Source organism: Anser anser (assembly GCF_964211835.1).
Source record: "Anser anser genome assembly, chromosome: 2".
Classification (NCBI taxonomy): domain Eukaryota; kingdom Metazoa; phylum Chordata; class Aves; order Anseriformes; family Anatidae; genus Anser; species Anser anser.
Genome location: NC_139721.1, coordinates 44573345 through 44595493, shown reverse-complemented (window position 1 = coordinate 44595493; position 22149 = coordinate 44573345). Strand labels below are relative to the sequence as shown.

The window sequence follows — 22149 nt, the reverse complement described above, 5'->3', positions numbered from 1 at the left end:
AAGGTGCATGTATGCATGTATATATGTGTGTATATATATATGTACATGTAAACAGAACATTCTTTTTTATGGCAAATGCTTTCCAATTTCAGAGTACTAAATCTCCTGTAGCATCACTTAGTTTTGGTACATCAAAAGCAAAACTTAAGGGAGCTGGGAGGTGGAAAGGGCACAACAGCAAAGGCACTGAAGCACCCAGTGACCTTTTGTAAGGGCCAAGGATTCAGGGATGAACCTTCCTTGCAGTACCTAAAAGTCACCTGTTTTAGGCCTTTCTGCCACAGGTTGAAGCCACCTGGCTGTGTGCCACCACCGCGCGGTCAGACCAGCTCCTGCCATCCTCCCACTACCTCCAGGTACCCCAGGGCAGGGGCCCGGCCCCGCTTTGGGAACGTTTCTGATATGGGGGTAGGTGAAGCAGGGACCAGAGGAGCCGATTTCCAACCCGGGCACCCAAACCTGTGTGAGCAGAGCTAGTTGCATTGCTTTTTGTAAGACGTGGGGGAGGCGTGTCTTTGGGCTTGTGTGAATACTCAACAGCGTAAAACGGAAGTAATACATTTTCCAGTTCAAATAGTTCAAAAGAAAACTTCCTGACTTAACTTGTTGGCCATAACAAATTGTTCTTAAACCAAGCTCTGGTCATCTTCGTACCATTATCTGACTTTGCAAAATAAATCCGACCACACTGCCGTATGAACAAAGTGTTTTTATTCCCTTTCATTGAACCAGTTGCCATCTGAGACGGCTAACAATTCAGTATGTACACCGTGCATTACATGATCTCTGTTTATACTTGTCTTTGTAGAGATTGTAGTGACAAGTTACTTTCAAAAGGAAAAAAAAATATTTGCCGTGTCTTCATGTGGAATACAAAAAAGCTGTCTGGAGCTTGATTTCCTTTTAAAGTGATGCTATATTTCTGTTTAGAAAGGTACAAGTGCAGGCAGCTTGTGGCAGTTCAAGTTTCATAATTTCATTTAATGCAATATTTCAAAATATTCCATTACAGTGTACCAAATTGTGCAGCTTCTGTGCCCCTTATTTCCAATTGCTTTTATAAATAAGTGCAAAATAGAGGGAAAAGGAAAGCCTGTCCACAGAGTTCCTTCAGTACAACCACTTTCAATCCAGAGATATTTTTGTTTATTGTATTCTTGTCAGGGCTTCCTCCAGATACTTTTGATGGACAGGTTAAAAATATTGAAGCAGGTCAGACTTTTATATCAGTGTGTCTTTTATCTGAATTAATAATTAACTTCATCAAACAGTGGGATTTCTCCGTGCATGCCTGCCTCAGACTCGTAGTTGCTGCCAGGGGAAGTCTTCCCTACCAACCAACATCGTGGTGGGCCGATGACTGTGACAGGCAACCTTAAAGTGAGGCTGTTCGCATAACGTGCAGGTGGGAGATACGACTAGTTGGTGGTCATCTGAAAATTGTAATACTCTTACTGATGTACGAGGATGTTAACTGGGGGAAAAGTGATCAGGCCAGTGATAAAGCCAGAAAAAAAAGGTCTAAAAATTGAAAAAGGTGAACCCAAAGTTCAGTGGCTCAACACCTGTGTTTCTGCCCTGCTTCAGGCAAGTGAGATACTTAACAATTTAATAAACATGCCAGTCAGTCAGTCTCACCCCTCTGTGCAAGAAATATAATATAACGCTTACCTTGGGGAAAGCGGACAGATTGTTTCATTAGTGCTTCAAGGCCACAAAGTCCCTTTGGCTAGGGCAGCATATGAAAAGAGATGAAACTCAAATTCCTGGCTCTTCCTCCAAGGCACACAGAAAGCCCACATATATTATAGATGGAGAGAACAGTTTACATCTGCATGCAAATGTGTAATGTCAAAAAAAAAAAAAAAAGCTCTTGTCTGATTTGGTTGGTTTTTGTCATTATCTGAAACCACAAGAATTTGTTTCAAGAACACAGGCAAATAATTGTTTGCTTAGCATTTTGCACTGATAGACGAGGTTCGAAAATATTTAGAACGTGCGTGGCTGGCTCCTTTTTCACTGCTCGTTTCACGGTTTGTAAAGCTGTGTGCTTTGCAGTGAAACGTGAGCATATTCAAGCATTTGTTGGCAAAATTTATTCTCAGCTGGTTACCTTTGTAGGGCATATTGCTTGTTGCTACTTAAATATCAACAATGTGCTTGTTACTGCATAGAAAATAAGTATAAAAGCAAGCGCCTCCGGTATGGAGCCTGCATTTTGGACAGATACAGGTCAGCCGAGTTTCATCTTAATGCTGGGGGGGAGGGATCCTGCATTTCAAAAATAATTCAGTGTGCCCATAGCTTTCTGATCTCAGTCTCTTCACACATTCGTTTGAGGTGAAGAAAAGACTGAATGTGCGTAAGCCCTTCAGGAGACTGCGTGGAAGAACTGAGCTGTGAGAAAACAAATATGGAAACTGCAGCAGGCACAGATGTCTGAGTGGGAAGGACGTAGTGGGTGGGTTTGCGTTGCTGGGGTCTCACTGGTGAAGAGCCTGGGCAAAACCAGTTCTGGTTATAAAACACCAAGGATCCCACGTAACCCAGCATGGCTTTATCGAGGGCTTTGGGCACAGTGGCAAGGAGGAGGAAGACAAAAGCTTCAGAGAAGGTGACACGGCATTAGGGAAGAGAATAAATATTAGCAGCAGCATAACTTGGTAAACACGTCTCTGCTGGACAGGAATTTTCCTCTGAGATGAAGCATCTTGCTGCATAGCTCGTTGTCGCAGTTGTTCGAGTATCTGGACTATTCTATTCTTTGGTTATTTTACTCAGATTAATTCCACTATTTATCACATCAAAAGAGCTGGAAATCTCCATGTCAAGTGTTACAGTCTGACCGTAGTGCAGGTGTTCATTCTTGGACGCGTTTCTTCAGGGAAAAGATGTAAATGTTGAAGTGTTCGCTCAGCTGCCTCCCCTAAAGATAAATCACAGGGATTAGCAAACAGTCCTGTACGAGCTTCACAGCTCACCAGCTCTCTCCTCCCGGTCACACGGGGGAGGATCCAGCCACCGCCCTGGTGTACTTGGGGCCCTAGGAGCACGTAGGGACCTACAAGTATCCCCACACGAGAGCTGTGATCGTGGCACACCTCTTGCATCACACTGATGGGAAGTTAAATTGCTACAGGCCGGATCCACAGCCGACATAAATCACGATGGAGCTGGGCCCACTCATTCAATAGCGGATTTTAACCAGGTGATCCCATTGTGATCTCCATTGACTGGCCCCTGTTGGTGCTTGGGTAAAGTCCGCGACAATGGCAATGTCTGCTGACAAAAGGCCTCTTGCAAAGGCAGGAGGAAAAATCCTTGCATCCCAACAGCTATCTTAAATAAAGGAATACTGAGCAAATCCCTATTAAATGAGGGATCTTTGCCATGCAAGATGTTTTATCCGAATGTAAGCCCCCATTAAGACACTTTCCTAAGGATTATTTGACAATGCTTTTTAGAAAAAAAAAAAGGCATTAACTGAGGAAAAATGAATTTAAGCAGTAATTCAGAGGATAATAAATGACAAAACTGATATGTAACAGACACAAAAATGTGCGGGTAAGACTAAATGAACTGGAAAACCTTTCATGTCTCCGGCTTGAGAGATGCTAAATAGAAGCCCATGAAAAGATGAGAAATGTGGACAGTTATTTTGCCTGCAGATTGAAAGCAGAGTTAGCCACCTTATTGCAGGACTTTTATGCATTTTACTTTGCGTTTTACCTTCCTGGTTTTTTCACTCAAGTAACCTCAGGAGAAGAAAGGGCAAAGGGGTGAGGGCATTCATACCAGACGGATCAGCTGTTATGTAAACCTGTCCATAAATATTATGACTGTGATAGTTTTGAAGTCAATACCAGTCATTTCATTGGAATTATTCATCACTGAAGCCGCTGCATGCACAAAAAGGCACTGCCAGCAGCAAACTGATATTATTTTTTATTTTTTTAACTTTACACTAAATAAAACACATAAGAAACCTATAACTTAAAACTGAGACTCCTGGACAGGGCCCCAACCAGAGAGCACAGACACCATCCCCGGGCCCCTTATCAGCGCCATGCCCCGCGCAGCTCTCGCCCGGCCGTTTCGGAGCCGCCCGCTTACCACGCAGATGCCGTAGTGCACATGAGCCGCCGTGACCAGCGCGGTGAACCCGGCCAGCACCGCTTCTTCTGCCCAGCCCAGCAGCCCCGAGATGGCTGCGTAGACCACCAGCGCCAAGGGGAAGAGGAACCAGTGGAGCAGCTCGGGCCGGGTGCTGCTCATCTGGCAGACGATGACTTTGCACTGCGGGAACAGAGGTGGCCAGGTGAGAAGAGCTGGGTCAGCCGCAGGGCGGTCGGCATGTTCCTAGACAGCCTGCATCCATTTTCTCTGTGGGTTGCTTTTGATAGGGGAAAAAACAGGCTAGACTTCAAAATGGAGCCTGTTTCTACTAAGAAAACGGCTATCGATGACAAACTTTGTTCCTCGTTGTCTGGGACTCTTAAAGGACTTTATTGAAAGTAATTTAAAATACACACTTCTTTTAGGGAGACAATGTTTTGACACATTGCACTTTATGAGCTGAAGCCCAGCTTTGCAAAAGGGGAGTTTGTTTGACACTCGGTGCTTTCACACAGTCTCATAAAGTTGTAATCCCAAATCAAATTGCCACCACTTAGTCACTAGGAGAGCACAGTGGTATTCTAATCACATGGCATGGCAGGAATATATTCTGGTTTGTCGTATGTAAGGGAGGGAAAGGTATATGCCTCTTTCAAATCCTGTTTTTCTTTCCTAGCACTACTCCATATACTAAAACACCCACCTGGGCAGCACCATTTCCCTGGCTCGATTACAGAGACGAGCTCCCTGGAGATGGAGCTGGGGCCCAGGGAAAGGGATCCCAAGATCCCTTTTTTCCTGGCAGAAAAAAATGAATATACAATGCATGACTCAACTGAAAACAATTAGCTTAATTTTACTGAGATCTTGAACACTCATGAGATGAACTCAGTTAAGTTCAGATTTATATAGTTAGGCACTCGAGTCCTTTTACCTGTGTTAGACTCCTTAAGCCATTTGTCTCATATACGTTCTCTTCGGGGAAAAAAAAAAAATGTGATTTAGGAATTTTTTATAGATTTAAGTTTCGCTCAGAATTTGAAGGTGGTCACAAATAGATTTTATGCATCCTGAAAACAGTGAAAAAATTAAAAAAAAAAAAATCATTCCCTGTACAGTGCTTGAAATCCTGTAACAGAAGGAGTAGCAGTCTGACTGAAATCTAATGAAAATAGTGGCTTTACTATTTGTGCTATGGACGCTGAAGGATGCAAAAAAAACAAACACATAAACCTTTCAATAATGCAAAAAGTAAGCATACGTGCATAATGTAAATTTATTTGCTTACTTTGAATTATCGGTATTGACGATGAATTTTTTTGAATAGCACCAATTCTGTAACTCCTTACAAATTGTTCCAGAGGGTATCAGAGATTGCTTAAGAAATCTCTCTAATACATAAATATACACTATATTTTTTGGCTGAATGATTGCACTTGTCCCAAGGTTGGATTTCACATTGTTTTAAATCATTATTATGCCATGCTATGTGTGATACTCGATTTTTCGTGAAGACTTCTTAGGCGTATTTGGAGCAATTCACCTTTAGTGCTGCAAAATGGGCTCTGTATGTCTCCCTCAGCTCCTTATCTCTCTTCAGCTCCTGGTCCTGCAGCACTGCCTCTCTCACACTAAAAGTCAGCCCAAGGCCCCATTAGGAGATGAAAATACTCAGGTCTGGAGAGGCAGACTGGAAAGGAAGGGTGACGCTGTGGGACTATGCCCTGTGCTTTCTGATCCCCCTCGCCTCCACCTTGCCGAGCTACCCTGGTACTGCTGGATTTAAATCTCTGCGGTTTATGCCCCTAGGTGGGCCCTGAGTGCCTTTTCTCTTAAGATCTCCCCAGGAGGTTCCTCATGAAACATCTCCTGAGGCGGCCATCAGGGGGCCACCACCTCAGCCGCTTCAGTCCCCCACTGTGGTCACGGCTAAAGGTCTCCTCTGTGGGGCCTGAACCCTTCACGTAAGTGGGGACACTTGCCTGTGAGGGCTTTGCAGCTCCCTTATCCCTCCGAGGGACAAGCATCTTTCCTTTTTAGGCCTTTTTTTCCTCAGTTTAACCAAAAATGCTGGAAACGTCCTGTCTCTCAGGACGGGCTGGAGGCCCTTCCTTCTGCCCACAGGTGGGAGGCCGCCACCTTCCCTACAGGCCCTGACTTAGTGCAGCTGCGAGGCCGGGTCCGCAGCCAGGCCTTTAGCCAAAAGGTCTGCAGGGCAACTGGGCACGTTAACAAAGGCACGAGGAGCTTGAGATAGCGGCAGGTAGCGAGGCAGGGGCTGCAGCCTGGGGTCTGCAGGCCAGATAATGAAAACCCAGCATGTCGGGCCGTCACCGAGCAGCGCAGCATGGCGCTGACAGCCGTCCCCCTGCTGCTGGAGGAACGGTGCGTGAGGTACCAGAGGAGGTGACAGGAAAGGCAGGCTTGTTTTTTTCACTTTTAAAACGTGATAAACTACAACTAATACACATACATTTTTAATGCTCGCTTTTAAAATGCTATACCCTTCAGCTAACATGCAGACATTTTTAATTCATGTAAGCCTCTCGTACTGCAGTGGATGTTTTGGAAAAACTAAAAGCAAGGCCTTAAGTATATGCACTATACTCAGTGCCTAAGAAACTGCAGTCTACTGAGAAACTTCTGTTTTGCCTTACTATTTTTCTTCTATGGTTCTATGAACTTTTGTCAGATTAAGTCCTTAAGATGGAATTGTTCAATCTGTGACCCTCAGAAACATATATTTATAGAATATATATAACAAGTGTCACAATTATTTTTGTCATTCCTGAACGTAAGTTTCTACAGGGGTTCTGCTTTCCCTTCTAATATCCTGCATTTTCCAAGCTCTCTCTCACAATGCAAGGCATTTCAAGCCTTCCACTTTTTACATTGGATGCAGCGTTGCTCAGTGACATGATTTTGAATAGCGATGGAGACTGCCTTCTGAAAATGCCAGCAGGCGCTGTCCTTTAGGGTACCTTAGCATTAACCAGAGGAACACCTTTCTATTTAGCTGCTGCTCACTTGCTACTCTCCTGGCAAGAAAAGAAGCACGAGGCCTCCTGCAAAGAAGAAAGTCCTGTGTCACCTGCAATGGCCAGCATTACTGCCTGGCTGCCCATGCTGTTCACCAAGGTTTGTGTCGCCTCCATTGGCATTAAAGGGGGGGAAATTGGAAACAGTGTTGATGTGGTGTAGGAGAAAGCAACCCTTGGGCAGAGAGCCATCACTGTGCTCCTGCATCACTTCACATCTTCCCCTAAAAACGACTGTGGGTGGTATGGCCTTATTCTGAACGGTGAGGGGGAGATGTGGGATCAGCCGATGTGCAGGATACAGGACTGTGCGTGCCATGCTAATGGGGAAAACAGGAGGGAAAGGCTACAGCCACCCCCAGCTCTTGCTGGTAAGTCTGTGCCTACACTGAGCTTCATTTTACATTTCTGCCTGTGTGTGGTGCAAATCTGTTAGATTTCTGGAAGGGAAGCCTTCCCAGGGCTGTTCATAAAACCCTGGGGGGAAGAAATCATTAAAATGTTATGCTGTAGTAGAATAAGTACCGCAGCACTGTAAGCGTCCCCAGCCCAGACAACCGCTGTGATATATTTTTGTAAGAGAGCGCGTAACACAGAGGTAGAGGCGTGGTGTAGGCGATTCTGCTGAATTTTAACTACAGTTTCTGTTCCCTTCTGTTTATTTATGTAAAAATAGAAGTCTCGCTGACACAAAGCTGTCTCTAAATAATACCACCACCACAAACATACTTACAATAACATTTGAGAAAGTAACCCCAACCATCCATAAAAATAATCTTGGTTGCTTTGCTAATATGTTGCCTGGAGATAAAACCACCCAGACTGTAAGAAGAACGAATAGCAACAGAGGTGACACAAGAGGTAGGAGTCCTTCATACAAAGAACCATTCTTCAGTGTTTTCTTTAGATGTGCTCTGTAAATAAATACAATGATTTTATGGAGTAAGAAAATTTATCCATTCTATTTCCACACAGTAACTTCAAACTCTAGCCTGAACTCAGCCCAAGAATTCATCTTGCAGCACAACTACCTGTGCAAATGTGTTAGGTACCCAGGCTTTTTAAGAGAAATTGTAGGATACCCAATGAACACTAATTTCTGGGCTAAAATTATACTGCTTTATTTGCACAGCTTCTGTTCAGCTCCCCTCCCTAATCGTTGTCTGGCAGCGGACCACTAGGCTTACAGAACGTGAGCTGCAGTATCTCTGGTACCATAGCTGTCGTCCACATGCACAGCATGCAGACTTGTCAAGTCAAAACATGTATTTTTAGATAATGAACCTTCTAATGTGAGACATGTAATGACTTCAGCTGATATGCCCCACGTTTTCAGTGACAACACAGCCATGCAGAGGGCTGGCAGGTTTTGCTGTTGTTTCGGTTGGGCAGAGGTGCTGCTAGACAATCCTGCATCATTGGCAAAGTGCAACCTAAAGGTAGGGAGACACTTTTTTTTTTTTTTTTTTACTAATTAAAGAAATGGAAAATTAATTACGAATTGTGTTTTCTTGGACATTTTAAGTTGCCTCTTAGAGATAACAGTATTATTGGTAGTAAAGGAGTGTATTTTCTGTCAGATAGAAAAAAAGATAAGTGTAACATCTACCTTTTGCATCTTTCTTGCGTACTCATTCAAGCAAAACTCACTGAGAAGTTATAAAAACAGTAGGAGGTTTGATGTACTAAAAGTTCACTATCCTTAAACCATTTCTTCATATATATATTTCAGAAGAACGATTCTGTGTTTGAAGTGTACTGCAAAATATCCTGTTCAAAATCTCTGAGTATTTGTGTTTATAAAAGCAGCTAGACAAAAATCCAATAAATATTTTTCTCATTCCAAAACAGAGCATACTTCTGATAAAATAACAACTGAGAACAGGCAGCAGGATGAAGAAGGAAAGAAGATTATTGAAAATCTCAAATCCCTCAACGCCACATAGCTCATGTATGGATTCTTCAAGCAACCCTGACTGGATGTTTAGAATTACAATGCTCTTCTATTCAGGGGAACAATAAATCCCACCAGAAGACCTGTGTCAGATAATGACATGAGATGGCAAACGCTAAACAAAAGTCCCAAAATGAGAAGAAGGAGAGCAAAAACTCGATGTTCGTCAGGGTAAATGCTGCTGCTGCCAGGGCTTGACATGCTCACGGTGCTGTCCGCCTTCTCCCAGTCCTCCCCGAAGCAAAGCCCCTTGCTCCACTGCCTCCAGCCCCCACCCGGAGCTGCCCCAGGCAACCTGCCCCAGAGCCCAGCCTTTCTGCAGGTCCTCAACCCTTCCTGCCCCCCACCTCCTTCCCTAGGGCTATAGGGCAACGTGAAAGGGGCTGTGTAGGAACTATACATTATCATCTTAGAGTCTCTCCAAAATGCAAATGCTAATATTCATTCCTGCTAATTCCTGAAGACAGGGAGTGACAGTCCCTCCTCCAAGAAACAAAGTATCTGAGAGACCTGATGTGACAGATGAGGGAAACGAGCTACCAAATACTAAAGGAAGGCAGAGAGCATTAACAAAAATAGGCCATCAGAGTATAACCGAGCTGTGTATAAAATTTCTAGGTGCAGCAAGCCAACTCTTGGATGTAATCATAGCTCGCCACGTGCCTGGCCCATATCTGATGGCAATTATCTGCAGCCTTCAGACAGAGAGGGGTTTTACAGGAGGATCTGAAAGACAATAAACTCATTTATGGAATGGGAATGATCAGCTACAGAATGTTACCTAGGGCAGGTAAAAGTTACGAATCACATTTGGTTGCAAATAAAATGCAGTGTTTATAACCATAGGGCTTTCATCAGTTCAGCATCCAGGAACAGTGTGAGACTGTCCGGAGAATGGCAAGGCAAAGAAAAATGAGAGGAGTTACAGACATGGAAAAGAAACCAGTCAGATGCTGAAAGCTGACCAGAAAAAAAAAAAAATACAGTACATATTCAGGACAGCATCTGGCTGAAAGATTACATTTATTTCTCATGTAAGAGAACAATTACATGCACAGAATAAAATGGGAGGGGGTAGTACTTACATAATATTAATTCACTTACCTGTGAATGTTGTATAGTGTTTGTGGAAATGAAAGAAGTAAACTGAAGCCTGGAAGGAGAAAAAAAAAAGAAGATTCATATGCTATGATTTACAGTCATTCTGCACTGACAACCTCACAGTCTCTTGTATGATAACTGAGCTAGTGAGCCATTTTAGAAATGACTCAGTGTTCCAGTACTCATTACAGGATGCAAACTCCATTTGCAGGCTCAATAATATAACCTTCCTTATTTTTCCAAGACTTAGGTGCTAGAAGTAGTTGCTGATACAGGTTTTCTTGCGTAATGAGTGACAGTAGCTGGAAGATTTTTAAAAATTACGATGTAATGAGTCGGCAGGATCAGCTATTTGTAATACAGGTTCCTCTGCTGGACCCAAGAAAGATCACGGCCCCATTTAGCATGAGCTGATCTCTGTTCATGTAGAAAGAGACGAGTCTGACGCCAAAAGCTTTCCAGTGGAATATATAAGGACAATTAACCTCCAACAGTGCTGCCCACATTAGTGGGGAAATAATAGGTTTTTAATTCAATATACTGAGATTAAAATAATGAGTTGTTTTGCTGAAACAATAGTGTAAATGAATTAATTTTCATGATATCATTTGGATGATTTTTTTTGTCTGATTTTTTTTTTTTTAAATACAGCTGTGACCTTTCCGGATCTCAGCTTTAACTGACAAAGGACAAGGAATGTGCCTTTGTTAACGCTGTGTCTCTCTGCATTGCTGCTGCGGAGAGCCCTGGAGCTGGCTGAAGACCCACTGATACACAGTGCAACACCCACACACGGGCTGCTGGTCCATCCGAGCGACAAAGAAAGACTCCAGCTAAAAGCTGACATTCAAGGTTTAAGAAAAAGCAACAATATTAGCCAGCCTAAGTGGGTGAGAATGTATACAACCCCTCTTTGAGCTGTGACACCCATGTTCTATGTGTTTCCCTACGGAGCTCTCTGGTTTGGGTTTGGGTTTTCCCACTTTCTGTGTATCAAGTGCCTTTACCTGCTCTGTTTGCTGCTTGGAGATTGCTCTATGTAGTATATTTCTGCCTGGCTTTACAATATAAGGCATAAGGATTATTGAGGGAGCACTAAATGCATACATAATTAACAGTTTTTTTATGGGGAAGAACAGCACTCCAATATTGTAAACTTTCTGGTTTTACCTTTAAAAAATTAATTTAAGAAATGCAGAGTAGAGTCAGGGCAGCAAACTTTTACCTGGTTATTAGAAATTAGGCAAATTAAAAGGCAGTAAGAATGGACACAGGTAAGAACTATTTCACAGCACTTTGTACTGGGACCAACATGGCTTAACAGAGTCTCAAGCAACGTCAGCGTTTAATGTTCAGTCCTCAGCAAAGACATATCTAAGCCTTTAGCATGGCCAGAGTGGCAACTCAAGAGAAGGCAAACTAAAAGAGCAGGAACAGTGGAGATCAGGATTGCTGGAAAACAAAAGACATAAAAAGGGATGCAATAAATATTCTCCTTCCCCAGTCTTTCTGATTATCTTTTAAAAAGGAAGAAACAAAGAACTGGAAAAACAATGTCCAGGCTGTAAATAATTTCAGGTATTGCATTTTCACGTGTTTACTTGTTGTTGCTTCTTAAAACAGATAGGTCAAAGAACTCTGCTTCTTTACCATTGCATCAAAGAGCTGAAGGCTGTGCAATCGAAGTAATAGCCCAAGTATTTTGTAAATATATTTATAAAATTCACAAGCGTAGTGCCTTCAGAATTATTTGTGTTGTATGTGCACTACAGTTAGCTATGTTTTCTATTAGGCAGGGAGGGCTAGTTCAATAAAATCTTGAGTTACGTACAGCAGTTCCAACATCTGCATCACATTAGAGCAGACATGAGACAAAACATTGACTCTTGAGGTTAAATCTAAATTTCCTGCTGCAATCCTGAAGTTTGATTTGTTAGGAGAAAAGCAACCAAGAGGAACAGAAATAGAGACTGGAACTAGAAATAGAATTCAAAGACCAATGGTTGCCAACGATTTGTTATTTTTATGAAGTGCCATTTTAGTTAGAAATAACACACTGACCACAAACAATCCCCAAGCTAGCTAAAAGTCGCTTTCTGAGCGGGACAGCTACACCAGTTACTCCTCTGTATTTTGAGGCAGCTTCCCTTTAACGGAGTGAGAGCTGAGGATGCGGTAGGGAAGGCAAAGGGTGTTCCCCTGTTTCTTATGGGATTTTCAAAATTCCATCATTTCCTACGACATGTTGCTTTCCCCATCTTTTTTTAGCTAAGGAGGCCTGGCTCGGGGGCTGCTTTTGGTACTCATTAAGTCTGCTTTTTAATTGGCATTAAGGAGTTCTTTGTGCCCAGGAGCTAAACTGCTGCTTCCACATTGCTGCCATTCCCTGCTGGTCCAGGGAACAAAAGGTGCAGCCTGGAAAGCCACCAGGCTGTCCCTCTGGCACTCAGCCACCTTAGCACTGCCCAAGGGACGGTGTCGGTGCTTTTTTCTTTTTTTTTTTTATGGCCTATTTTATTTTAAAATCTTTTTTTTTAATCAAGCTTAGTGCATTAGAAGTTTTTATCACACTATATAAAATAGAACTCCACAAGTATTTATTAAAATTATCACTGCTGTTGCAGTACTTTTTAATTTCACATTTAATATTTTCCCTAGCCTATTTAAATCCTGAAGCCCAACAGTAACAAAACAGCTCTGCTCTCGGGGCAGAAACACTAAAGCACAGACGGGTGGCACAAATACACACAGGGAATTCTTGTGTCATGCTAGGCTGAAGGTATCAAGCCCAAATCCTGAGCCTTGCGCTATCTTGCCTCTCTTTTCAGAGAAACAAGCATTTACAAAGCTCTTTATTGGGAATTATTTTGTCTGTATTAAAACACAACAACAAAAACAACAATGCATTCAGGAATTCGGGATTACAGATATGTCAGAAATAAAGACATATCTTGTTTTCCAAATTTGTATATATATGCATACAGATTTATATACCTATGAACATAGATACATAAGCACAGACATACACATATATATGTGTGTAAAGAAAGGACCAAAAAGGTAATTCCCATCAGTTCTAGTAACAGCTTTAGATTTCATTTAGTGCTTTCAAATTCAATTCCGAACTGTAAGATGTTAGTTGTGGGATATTTCTGAGCGAATTTAAAAAAAAAAAAAAAAAAGCGAACGTGACAGATAGTGTACTACATTTGTCTGAGATGTTACACTAGACTGGTGGTAATGTAATTAAGTTACACGAGGGCATCTTAAAGCATGCCCCCAAGCCTGCTGAAGGCCAGCAGACTGCAGGGCTATCGTGCCACGGCCCAATGCAGTTACTTGGTGTGGCTGCTGTACCTGCAAAGAAATGAATGCCAGCACTGCTGCCAGTTCTAGACAATGCTCTTCCATTTACCAACAAAAGAGGCCCGCGCTGGCTTTCAAGCAAAGCCAGAAACCTATCTCAGGTGAATGTGCTCCTGAACACACCAAACTACAAAGATTTTGAACAATGCTAAATAAAAAGCAATCCTAAGTAGGTAGCTAGGACAATGAAAGCTCTGTTTTTACTGAATTATGCTGCTTCAAAGGAAGAGCAGTGCTTATCTTAGCTGTTTATCTTCTCCACACCTTCCTTATTCTAAATTCTTTCTGATGGGTACCTTTCCACTCCCCTTGTCCTTCCTCAAATACACAAGTCCCAGAGCAGTGAATCCTCCTCCCAATTTGGAGGCAGTGAAGAGGTCTGCACAGACGTTTGACTTCACATATTGCAGAAAATTAACTTAGCAAAAACACTTTAACAGTTGTAGGTGCATTTCAGTCCAGAAATTAAATACCATCACCCTCCTCTCTTATTCTTCAATATCCCATACTTGTCTAGGTTAATAATTCATCATAGTCAATGCTTGCTTTAACAAAATGGGCTGTTAAATTTGCCATTTACCTTCCTTTTCTACTATACACACACCAAAAAAAAATATAGGTATCAGTATTATCTTGTAATGTCTTTTAAATATTTTTTCCACATTTTTTCAGAAAGTCTTCCACATTTAGAGCAGCGAGACACATGAAAAAAATCTTAGCGACTGAATGTTTAGCACACTGATCAGCGCCTGAAAGTCGGCTTCATTAGAATTTATAACTGGAGCAGCAGCTTTTTGTGGAACTGCGTGATTTTCCCTGGCATTTCTTGAGAAGACAACTGCTTAATTGGTTGTCCAAACAGATAATTGCATGTTGAGCTGTCCAGTAGCTATAAAATTATGTTTTATTATTATATAAAATGGCAGTCTTAGAACCACTTAGTAATTGGGGAACAAAAAAAAAAAAACTCCTAGAAAATGTATATACAATTTTCAGATTTAATTGATCCTGTAAAGTCTGCATACATTAAGCAATATAAGGACAGACGAAAAGTACACCTGAACACACCTACACACTATGAAATGATTTTACATGGATTAAGAGCAGTGTGCAGACATAAGCACTGTGTTCATGCACAAAGCTGATGTATGTTTTGGATGTTTAGCACCTCAGACTTCTTGAATATAAAGACTGTAAAGGGATGCGTTTATCATGCTTGCTGATTTCATTGCTTATTTTCAGAGTCTAGGAAAGACCACACTGCATTAATCTCTTTGAAGTGAGCTGCAAGCTAACAACTAGTATTTGGAGGGATTTAGTATAGACCGAGAAACTAGTTTATGGATGTAGCTGCTGCTTTGATGTAGTCCTATTTACAAACCATGTAAGCTTAACTCTCTTTTTCTGAGTACAGCAAAAATCAAACACCTAAGACGTGGTGCCCTTAGTTGAAAATCCAAGGCTGCCTTCCAGAAGGGCTCAGATGGGTGAGCCCCCTTATTTGACTTTCTTATGGGGCTCTCACTGCATGTGAAATGACTCCTCACCATCATTATGATCACCATCATGGGGTCAACACCATCGATCCCACTCCCACCTGTGATCAGCATCCTCTGAAACCACACTGCCGCCAGCCCCCAGTGCTCTTGTTTTCTGGGTTATTGTTCTGACTGCTTCAGATGGGTTACTCCAGCATTGCTTTTTATATTGATCTTGAGTGACAGGTGAGTATTTCACACCCTTTACTTCAAAGTAGCCTTGTACAATCTGTCACAACAATGCTTTAATAAATGTTAAGTTGGTGACAGACAAGTAGAAGCCAACTCATGTTAACTACACTTTTAAAACAAGGCTAGTCAGGGCCTGTAGGAGTGGTAACGTTTGGAAAACATATCACTTAACATTTAATCACTGAACTGTCCACCAGTGAGGTGAAACAATCAGCTAACTCACAATGGGAGCTACAGGAAAACGCTAGAGAATGACTTATTGGCACGAAGCAGAAAGCATTTATAAGTAATACATGTAAATATGCAAAAGAAAAATCCCTTCCACCATCATAAGTGCATTTAAGTTGACTTTGTGATCAGTACTTTGCACTGTTATGAAGGCTAATGGGATCACCAGTTTTTTTATGGGAGAGCAAGGTGCCTCACTGCAGCTGCTCCCCAGAGCAGAGGTAGAGGACCACGTCCAGATTGCTCCAGCCAAAAGCAATCTGCCTGCCTGCTCTGATGCAGATATGCTGAATGGATTTATGGAAAACATTGTTTAACCATGGCCTTCCAAACCTTTCATGACGTTGAAGAAAGAGCAGGCTGTTGTATAACTTCTGACTGCATGGACTTCGGTGTCCTCCTTCGATACATATGATAGAGGACACTATTTAAGTACAAGGCACTGTTTTAGATGGATAACTATGTTTTCTCAGTATTACAAAATTCAAATACTTGGCATGTTCCAAATGGTGTGGCTTAGCTTGATCATTAGTTTTTTGCTGCTAATATGTTTTCATTTACATACTTACTCCCTGTTTCATATACTTAAGTAGCTCAGAGAATGAGTGCACCTCAAGTCACACACACTCCTTGCAGAGGTCTGTAACAATCCTGTACACATCATAGGAAAAAATTCTGAATACTTTGGCCTCATCTCTAAAAGAAAGTTCAAGTTTCCGATCTCTGACAGCTGTTAGTACACCATTCACATTTCATGTTCAAACCTGTACTTTGAAAAATAGGGTCAGCATGAGCTTCACTAGTTGGATCTGGGCACTACTGGCCTTGAACACCTCCAGGGACAGGGCATCCACAGCTTCTCTGGGCAGCTTGTTCAGTGCCTCACCGCCCTCTGAGTGAAGAATGACTTCCTTATATCCAACCTAAATCTCCCCTTTTTTAGTTTAAAGCCATTCCCCCTTGTCCTATCACTACACACCCTGACACAGAGTCCCTCCCCAGCTTTCCTCTAGGCCCCGTGTAGGCTCTGGAAGGCTGCTATAAGGTCTCCCCGGAGCCTTCTCTTCTTCTTGATACTATAGCTCTCACCTCAGTGGTGCCCTTTGAAGAGACCCGAGTTAGCCAGATAATGCTATGGGACAGTGGTGGTTAAATCCCAGCAGGGCTCTTGGAGTGTCAGCCACAAAAGCCTTGCTGAGAGAAGAAGTAATTGGTTGCAGCTGAGCACACAGGCACATACCTTTAGAAAGGTCTGGCTACTTTCATGCTAACAGAAACAAACAAACAAACAAACAAAAACATTTCTGTCCAGAAGCCAGGATAACACACTCTGGAAACATAAGAATAGCCTTGCTTATTTTGTTTGATGTTTAGCTAGGTGTGTGTTAGGGGGCTTAAGGACTGGAGCTTCAGGATGGAAATGCATTCACTGCCTGCGAAAACGATAGCTGCCCCTTTGCTAGATAGCAGACCTCCCATAAAAGACTTCGCCGAAGTTTTTCAGCTTCATGTGGGAGTCCTCCAAGGGCACTCTTCAGCAGCCCAAGACTTGACCTTCGTACAGGTGTTCACAGTGTGCTAGACAGTTCGCAGGGACATATGTAAAACTCTCTCTCTTGGGAGGTTTTCCTAAAACGTCTAATCTAAACACTGGCATTGCTGCGGTTTTTATGTATATCTTTGTGTGTTCTGGCACCTGATAAAAATTCCATTTTCAGTGGGTGAGTGTCACCTGGTGATACCACAGCTTCCACTGGGGATGTGCTCGGAGCGGAGTTCATCCTCAGGTTATACGTGTTTTTCTTTTTTCATTTTTTTTTTCCCAGAAACTCCAGGAAAGACATCTGAAAAACTCCACTCTTGTGCTTCTCGTTTGGATTCCTTCCCGCTGTAAAAGGTACTCGCTAAAGCCCAGCTGTTCTCGGGAAAGGGACAGCTCGGCAGTCGAGCTCCTGTTGTGTACAGAACAGTGAAAGCACGGAGCTGCAGGCACACGCTGCGCCAAGTACTGACGAGGCAGACATGTAGCCCCATTGTTAGCGCGAGCACTGGTGGCTCTTAAACGCCACCAGAGGGTTAAGGATAGCCAGTTACAGTTTAATGGCTCCTCTCGGGGTCCTGGGAAACAAACTCATAAAAAGCATCTGAGGCCCTACTGCATCGCTCTGGTTTTTGAGTAGCCACAAAGGCATTTCACTGAGCGTGCTGGAGAGGGGGTTCCCGGAGTGAGCAAGGCACACTTGCTGCAGCCTCTGCAAGGGGGGAAAATAATTCAATCTTCCTGCTTGCTCAGCCCTTGGCATAGACTAGACTGACACTTTTTCAGCACAGTGGGGTCCTGAGATTTACTGGAAGCTTCTAAAAACTTTACGTATCCGTACTCACTGCACGCAGGTTATCCAATGATAAACACTTTAATCACTGTTGCTGAACTGAGATTCAAACCTGCGATGAAGCTGAAGTCCCTTCTGGATCAGCATGATCCTAAGTGGAAGGATGCTACTTTTTTAACATTTAAACACAGTCTCTGTTTTTAAAAGAATTACTAAGCGCCGTATAAATGGGGTAATATGCAGTCAACCAAGATCATTTCTTGCACACTTTCAACCCATAACTTGCTTGAATTAAGCTGCAGAAGTCACCCTGTTAAATGGCATTATAGATAGTGTGTGATGGACAGTGTTTTTAAAGAGGTTTTTGGCTCTTAGTTACATCTGCTCTGCTCGGGACAATGATGGAGGAAGTACCCAGTTCTCTGCTTATAGATCCATTCACGCGAGCATGCCACATCAGGCACAAGTGGTGCTTCTTCCCTACTCTGAGGGACTATTCCATCAAGCTTTGCTTTACAGTAGAGTATGAAAAAGGATGCTTGCTTCTGCAGATTGTGTCACACCGACGTGCTTTCCTAGCACAAATCTTCCTAATACGTTGACTAGCTTGAGTTAAACCTTTGCCCATGGCTTCCCAAGCGCAAGGGGAGTCATCTCTTCACTCCCTGAACTGGCTGTCATGTGCCTTGACAGCAGGAGCAGCCGCAGCGATGTGCGTAGGGTGGAAGGAGGGTGCTCAGGGGCTGGACCCTGCGGGCAGACACCACCAGCACACGTCTCCCTCGCAGGCCAGCCCCCACCATCTCTGCCGGACCTGCAGCAGGCCCTCCAGAGCCCTCTGCCCTCCCTCACGGCCCTGCAGCCACCAGAGGGCAATTCCTAGCTACGCCTCTGGCCTTCTGAATCATTCATTGCTAACTGAAAGGGCAGCTGCTGGGTTTTCCCTTTCCTTTCTTTCCCTTCCATAGAGCACACAAAACGGGCTTGACAAATAAAAAGACCACTCAACCTTGGTCGCACATGGTCATTTTTACAGCCGGGCTAGAGCACAAAGGGCTGTCAAAAACACGTCCTTGCACATGCTGCTAACAGAAAGCAAAGCCTGAGCCCGGGGTGGTTGCAAAGAGCCTTTTAAAATCCGTGAACGCTGGTAAGCACCTCTGAGGCTGGGCACAGCATCTGCTGGATCTCTGCAGGAAAGGTGAAGAGAACCTGTGTCAGCGCAGTGGCTTCAGGATTACCCCCAGGAAAAGCTCAGGTAGCTCCTAGCTGGAGGCACAAACACCTTTATCCAAGTCCTTTATGTGGCTCAAGGCCTGAAAGCATTTCTATTTGCCCTGCCTGTGCCAAACACTTCTTTTGGGGCCCTCTTGTCATAATTTGTATGTTCATATAAAAGTCTCTTTTATATATATATATATATATATATATATATATATATATAAAATCTGATTTCTTCACCTTTCAAGCAACACATCGAAGCCATTTCACATGCATACATCTTTAGCTAAGACTACGGTGGTTTTAGTTCATTAAAATGTAAATCCTTTGTTCTGAGTCTAGCTGTAGCAGTTGAAAGATGCTCAGTGCTTATTTCAAACTACACTGACAGTATCAAGTAATGAACAAATAGGCCATTGCTGTGTATGAAAAATGCATCATTTCTGCTCTGAAAGTAATCCTAAAAATAGCCTAGAAACCATCTAGGACCTTCTTAAGATTTACACCTATGCTGCCTAACATTATTTAAATAATACCTTTCTTCCTTCTATGCATAATGTTTTGGATCATCGTGTGCTGCAGGCCAAAACATTAATTTTACACCATATGTAAATGCAAACAACATTTTACCTGAGCGACATTCGCAGTTCCTGAGAAAAACAGTGTTTGAAAAACAACCAGTACAGAGCATTCATCTGCACATGTAACTAAGGAACAGTTTTTGTATTATTTGAGTACTACAGATACAAATTCAGCAAGGAAAAAGTATTTCCATAATGATCTGCCAGCTTAAAGTTTTCCAGTATTAACCCTATTAATCACATCTATTCTCGTAGCTTTTGGACTAGCCAGCACTTGCAAAAGGAAAAAGAAATTATAAAGGAAATACAAGAATCATCTATTCAAAATAATTAAAAAAACAGTAAAGTTTTCCATGGATCCGGACACTTACCTATAAGCAAGATTACTAATACATCTGTAATGTAATAACCAAACAGGTAAGGCTTCTGCCAAACTTCCACACCAACAAGACCAGTGAGCAGATATGCTGTTATTAAGACCTATAGAAAAAAGGACAAAGTATTTTTAATCCTTTACTTCTAAAGGCACAGAATTTCACTTATCTTCTTAGCACAAATGCAAGTCTCCGCATTACAGGACCTCATGCTGCCATCACAAAACAACTAATTGTAAGTAGTGAAGCAATGTTCAGAGTAACGTTCAGGCAAAATGGTTTAGAAGTAAGCAAGCAACTTGCTGGTAACTGATATGATTAATTCTGCAGCTCAGCACCCTGAACTGATCATACCAAAATTACTGTAAGGGAAAAAAATACATATATAAGTTCACCTGAAATCATCACAGAATTCCATTGAATGTGAAGAAATCAAAGGATGAGCAGGGAGCTGAAGTCTTCCCTGATTTTTAATTCGTTTGACAGAAATCATCATTACAGGATACAGAAAGAAAGAAGTGGTCATACTTCATTAAGACTGAAAGGACCCGTACACAAGCCTCATGCCTAACATGCTTGAGTACCACTGGCTTCAGTAATGATGTAAATGTCATTTCTACTGTCTGTTGAGAGCTAGTTTTGAAACACAGGTGAGGTCAGAAATCTTAATGCAGCCAAAACTCTATAGCTCCTATAGCAAAGCTTTCATACCCACGGTATGACTTGTAGCAGCGCTGCCCACCAAAGGCTTACGGCACAAATTTGACCAAGTTCCACCATTTTAGGTGTGCAACCTGCAACCACAGCACTGAACGAGATGCAGCAGTTCCCAGGCCGTTTTGCCCTTGATGCCCTCCCCTCCAGTGCCCTCCCTCTCCCTCGACACCAGCTCCTGCTGGTGAGGGCACCAGCCGGCACGGCTTCGCGCCCCGCTCCTGCTCGTGCTTCTCTTGGTTTGGGCTGTTGGCAGTTTTTACTACATTATGCGTTTCTTCATTTATAACTTTGACAAACACATTTCCAGTCTTCTAAATAAAACAAATGCTGATTTAAAGGTACACAAAACTCTTTTTTCTAGATAACAGGCTAAGATCATGGATTAGCAGCAGAACACTGCTGTTGATTAAACTTCCTATTACATTTAGATGTTGCTTTATTTGACTTCACTTCTCTGTATCTAAATGCGAGATTCTTGCCCTACCATTACATAACTTGCAAAGAATTTGCTTGAATGGGGCACTGCAGGACTGCATGAATGAACTGCCTGTGCAAGAAAAAGCAAGAGATCTGCAATGGAGAAAAGCAGGCACTAGTATGAAAATCCTAGCGTGGGCCATTGAAAAAAAATTGGTCTAAATGAAGGATGCGTACAATGGGTTTTACAACCGAGTACAACAGAGCTAACATTTGGCTTCCTAAAGAAATTGCATTATGTTATCCATAGACGTGACGGTTGGACTCCTGGCCCCAAAAGAGTTGAGGGCAAAACTCCAACTGGCTTTGACAGAGCCTGAATTTACCCTCACACGTTGAATTCTGAACAGATATTTTTGGCAAGTGATGAAAGGGGAACTTCAGTATTATCCACTATTACAGTCAGTATTTTTGGCAGTACATTCATGAGTATCGCTGTCAGATGCCAGCACACCTCTAGGAACAGGAGCGTTGATGCAACAGGCTCTCTAGGGAAGCCCTGTGCCTTGGGACTCGGTGATTCAGCGCTCACAGGCTGAGATTGTCTCTCATTGAGCAGATGTTGTGTATGAGAAACACTCTCTGGCTTCAGCTCTGTGGTATTTCATTTTTTAGAGAATTTTAACTGAGGCCCCAGCATCACTGAAATTCATAACAACCACCACTTTGACTTAACTGCGGCACTCTCGCAGATCTCCTTTAGAAAGCTGGGAAGATGAGAAACTGGCTGTGTCCCTTGATCTAAGCTGTATTAGCAAAAATTGAAGATTGTCAGAATTATTAGACAAAAGCTAAGTACATTGATAAGCTGTATAAACACGAGACTGTTTTAAAAGGCACTGCTTGTAAAAATAAACAAATACATACATACATACATAAACGTAATGTAAAGTTGTGTTCCTAAGTGAAACTA

At 42.5% G+C, this 22149-nt stretch overlaps 1 protein-coding gene and 1 long non-coding RNA gene across 2 annotated transcripts in view; one reads left to right on the top strand and one right to left on the bottom strand.

The window, feature by feature from the left end:
- Positions 1-696: 696 nt before the first annotated feature.
- Positions 697-22149, bottom strand: part of LOC310893921 (ethanolaminephosphotransferase 1-like) — a 56202-nt gene continuing 34749 nt past the window's right edge. The window contains exons 6-10 of the mRNA XM_083823433.1: positions 20040-20148; positions 10213-10261; positions 7888-8068; positions 4114-4296; positions 697-2926 (exon numbers count right to left, since the gene is read on the bottom strand). Coding sequence (XP_083679559.1) covers positions 2861-2926; positions 4114-4296; positions 7888-8068; positions 10213-10261; positions 20040-20148 — 588 coding nt within the window. The 3' untranslated portion in view covers positions 697-2860. The remainder of the gene's footprint in view (positions 2927-4113; positions 4297-7887; positions 8069-10212; positions 10262-20039; positions 20149-22149) is intronic.
- LOC310893923 lies at positions 4290-10203 on the top strand. Its single transcript, XR_014579410.1, has 3 exons — positions 4290-7254; positions 8491-8593; positions 9006-10203. It is a non-coding gene; the product is annotated as an uncharacterized lncRNA (long non-coding RNA).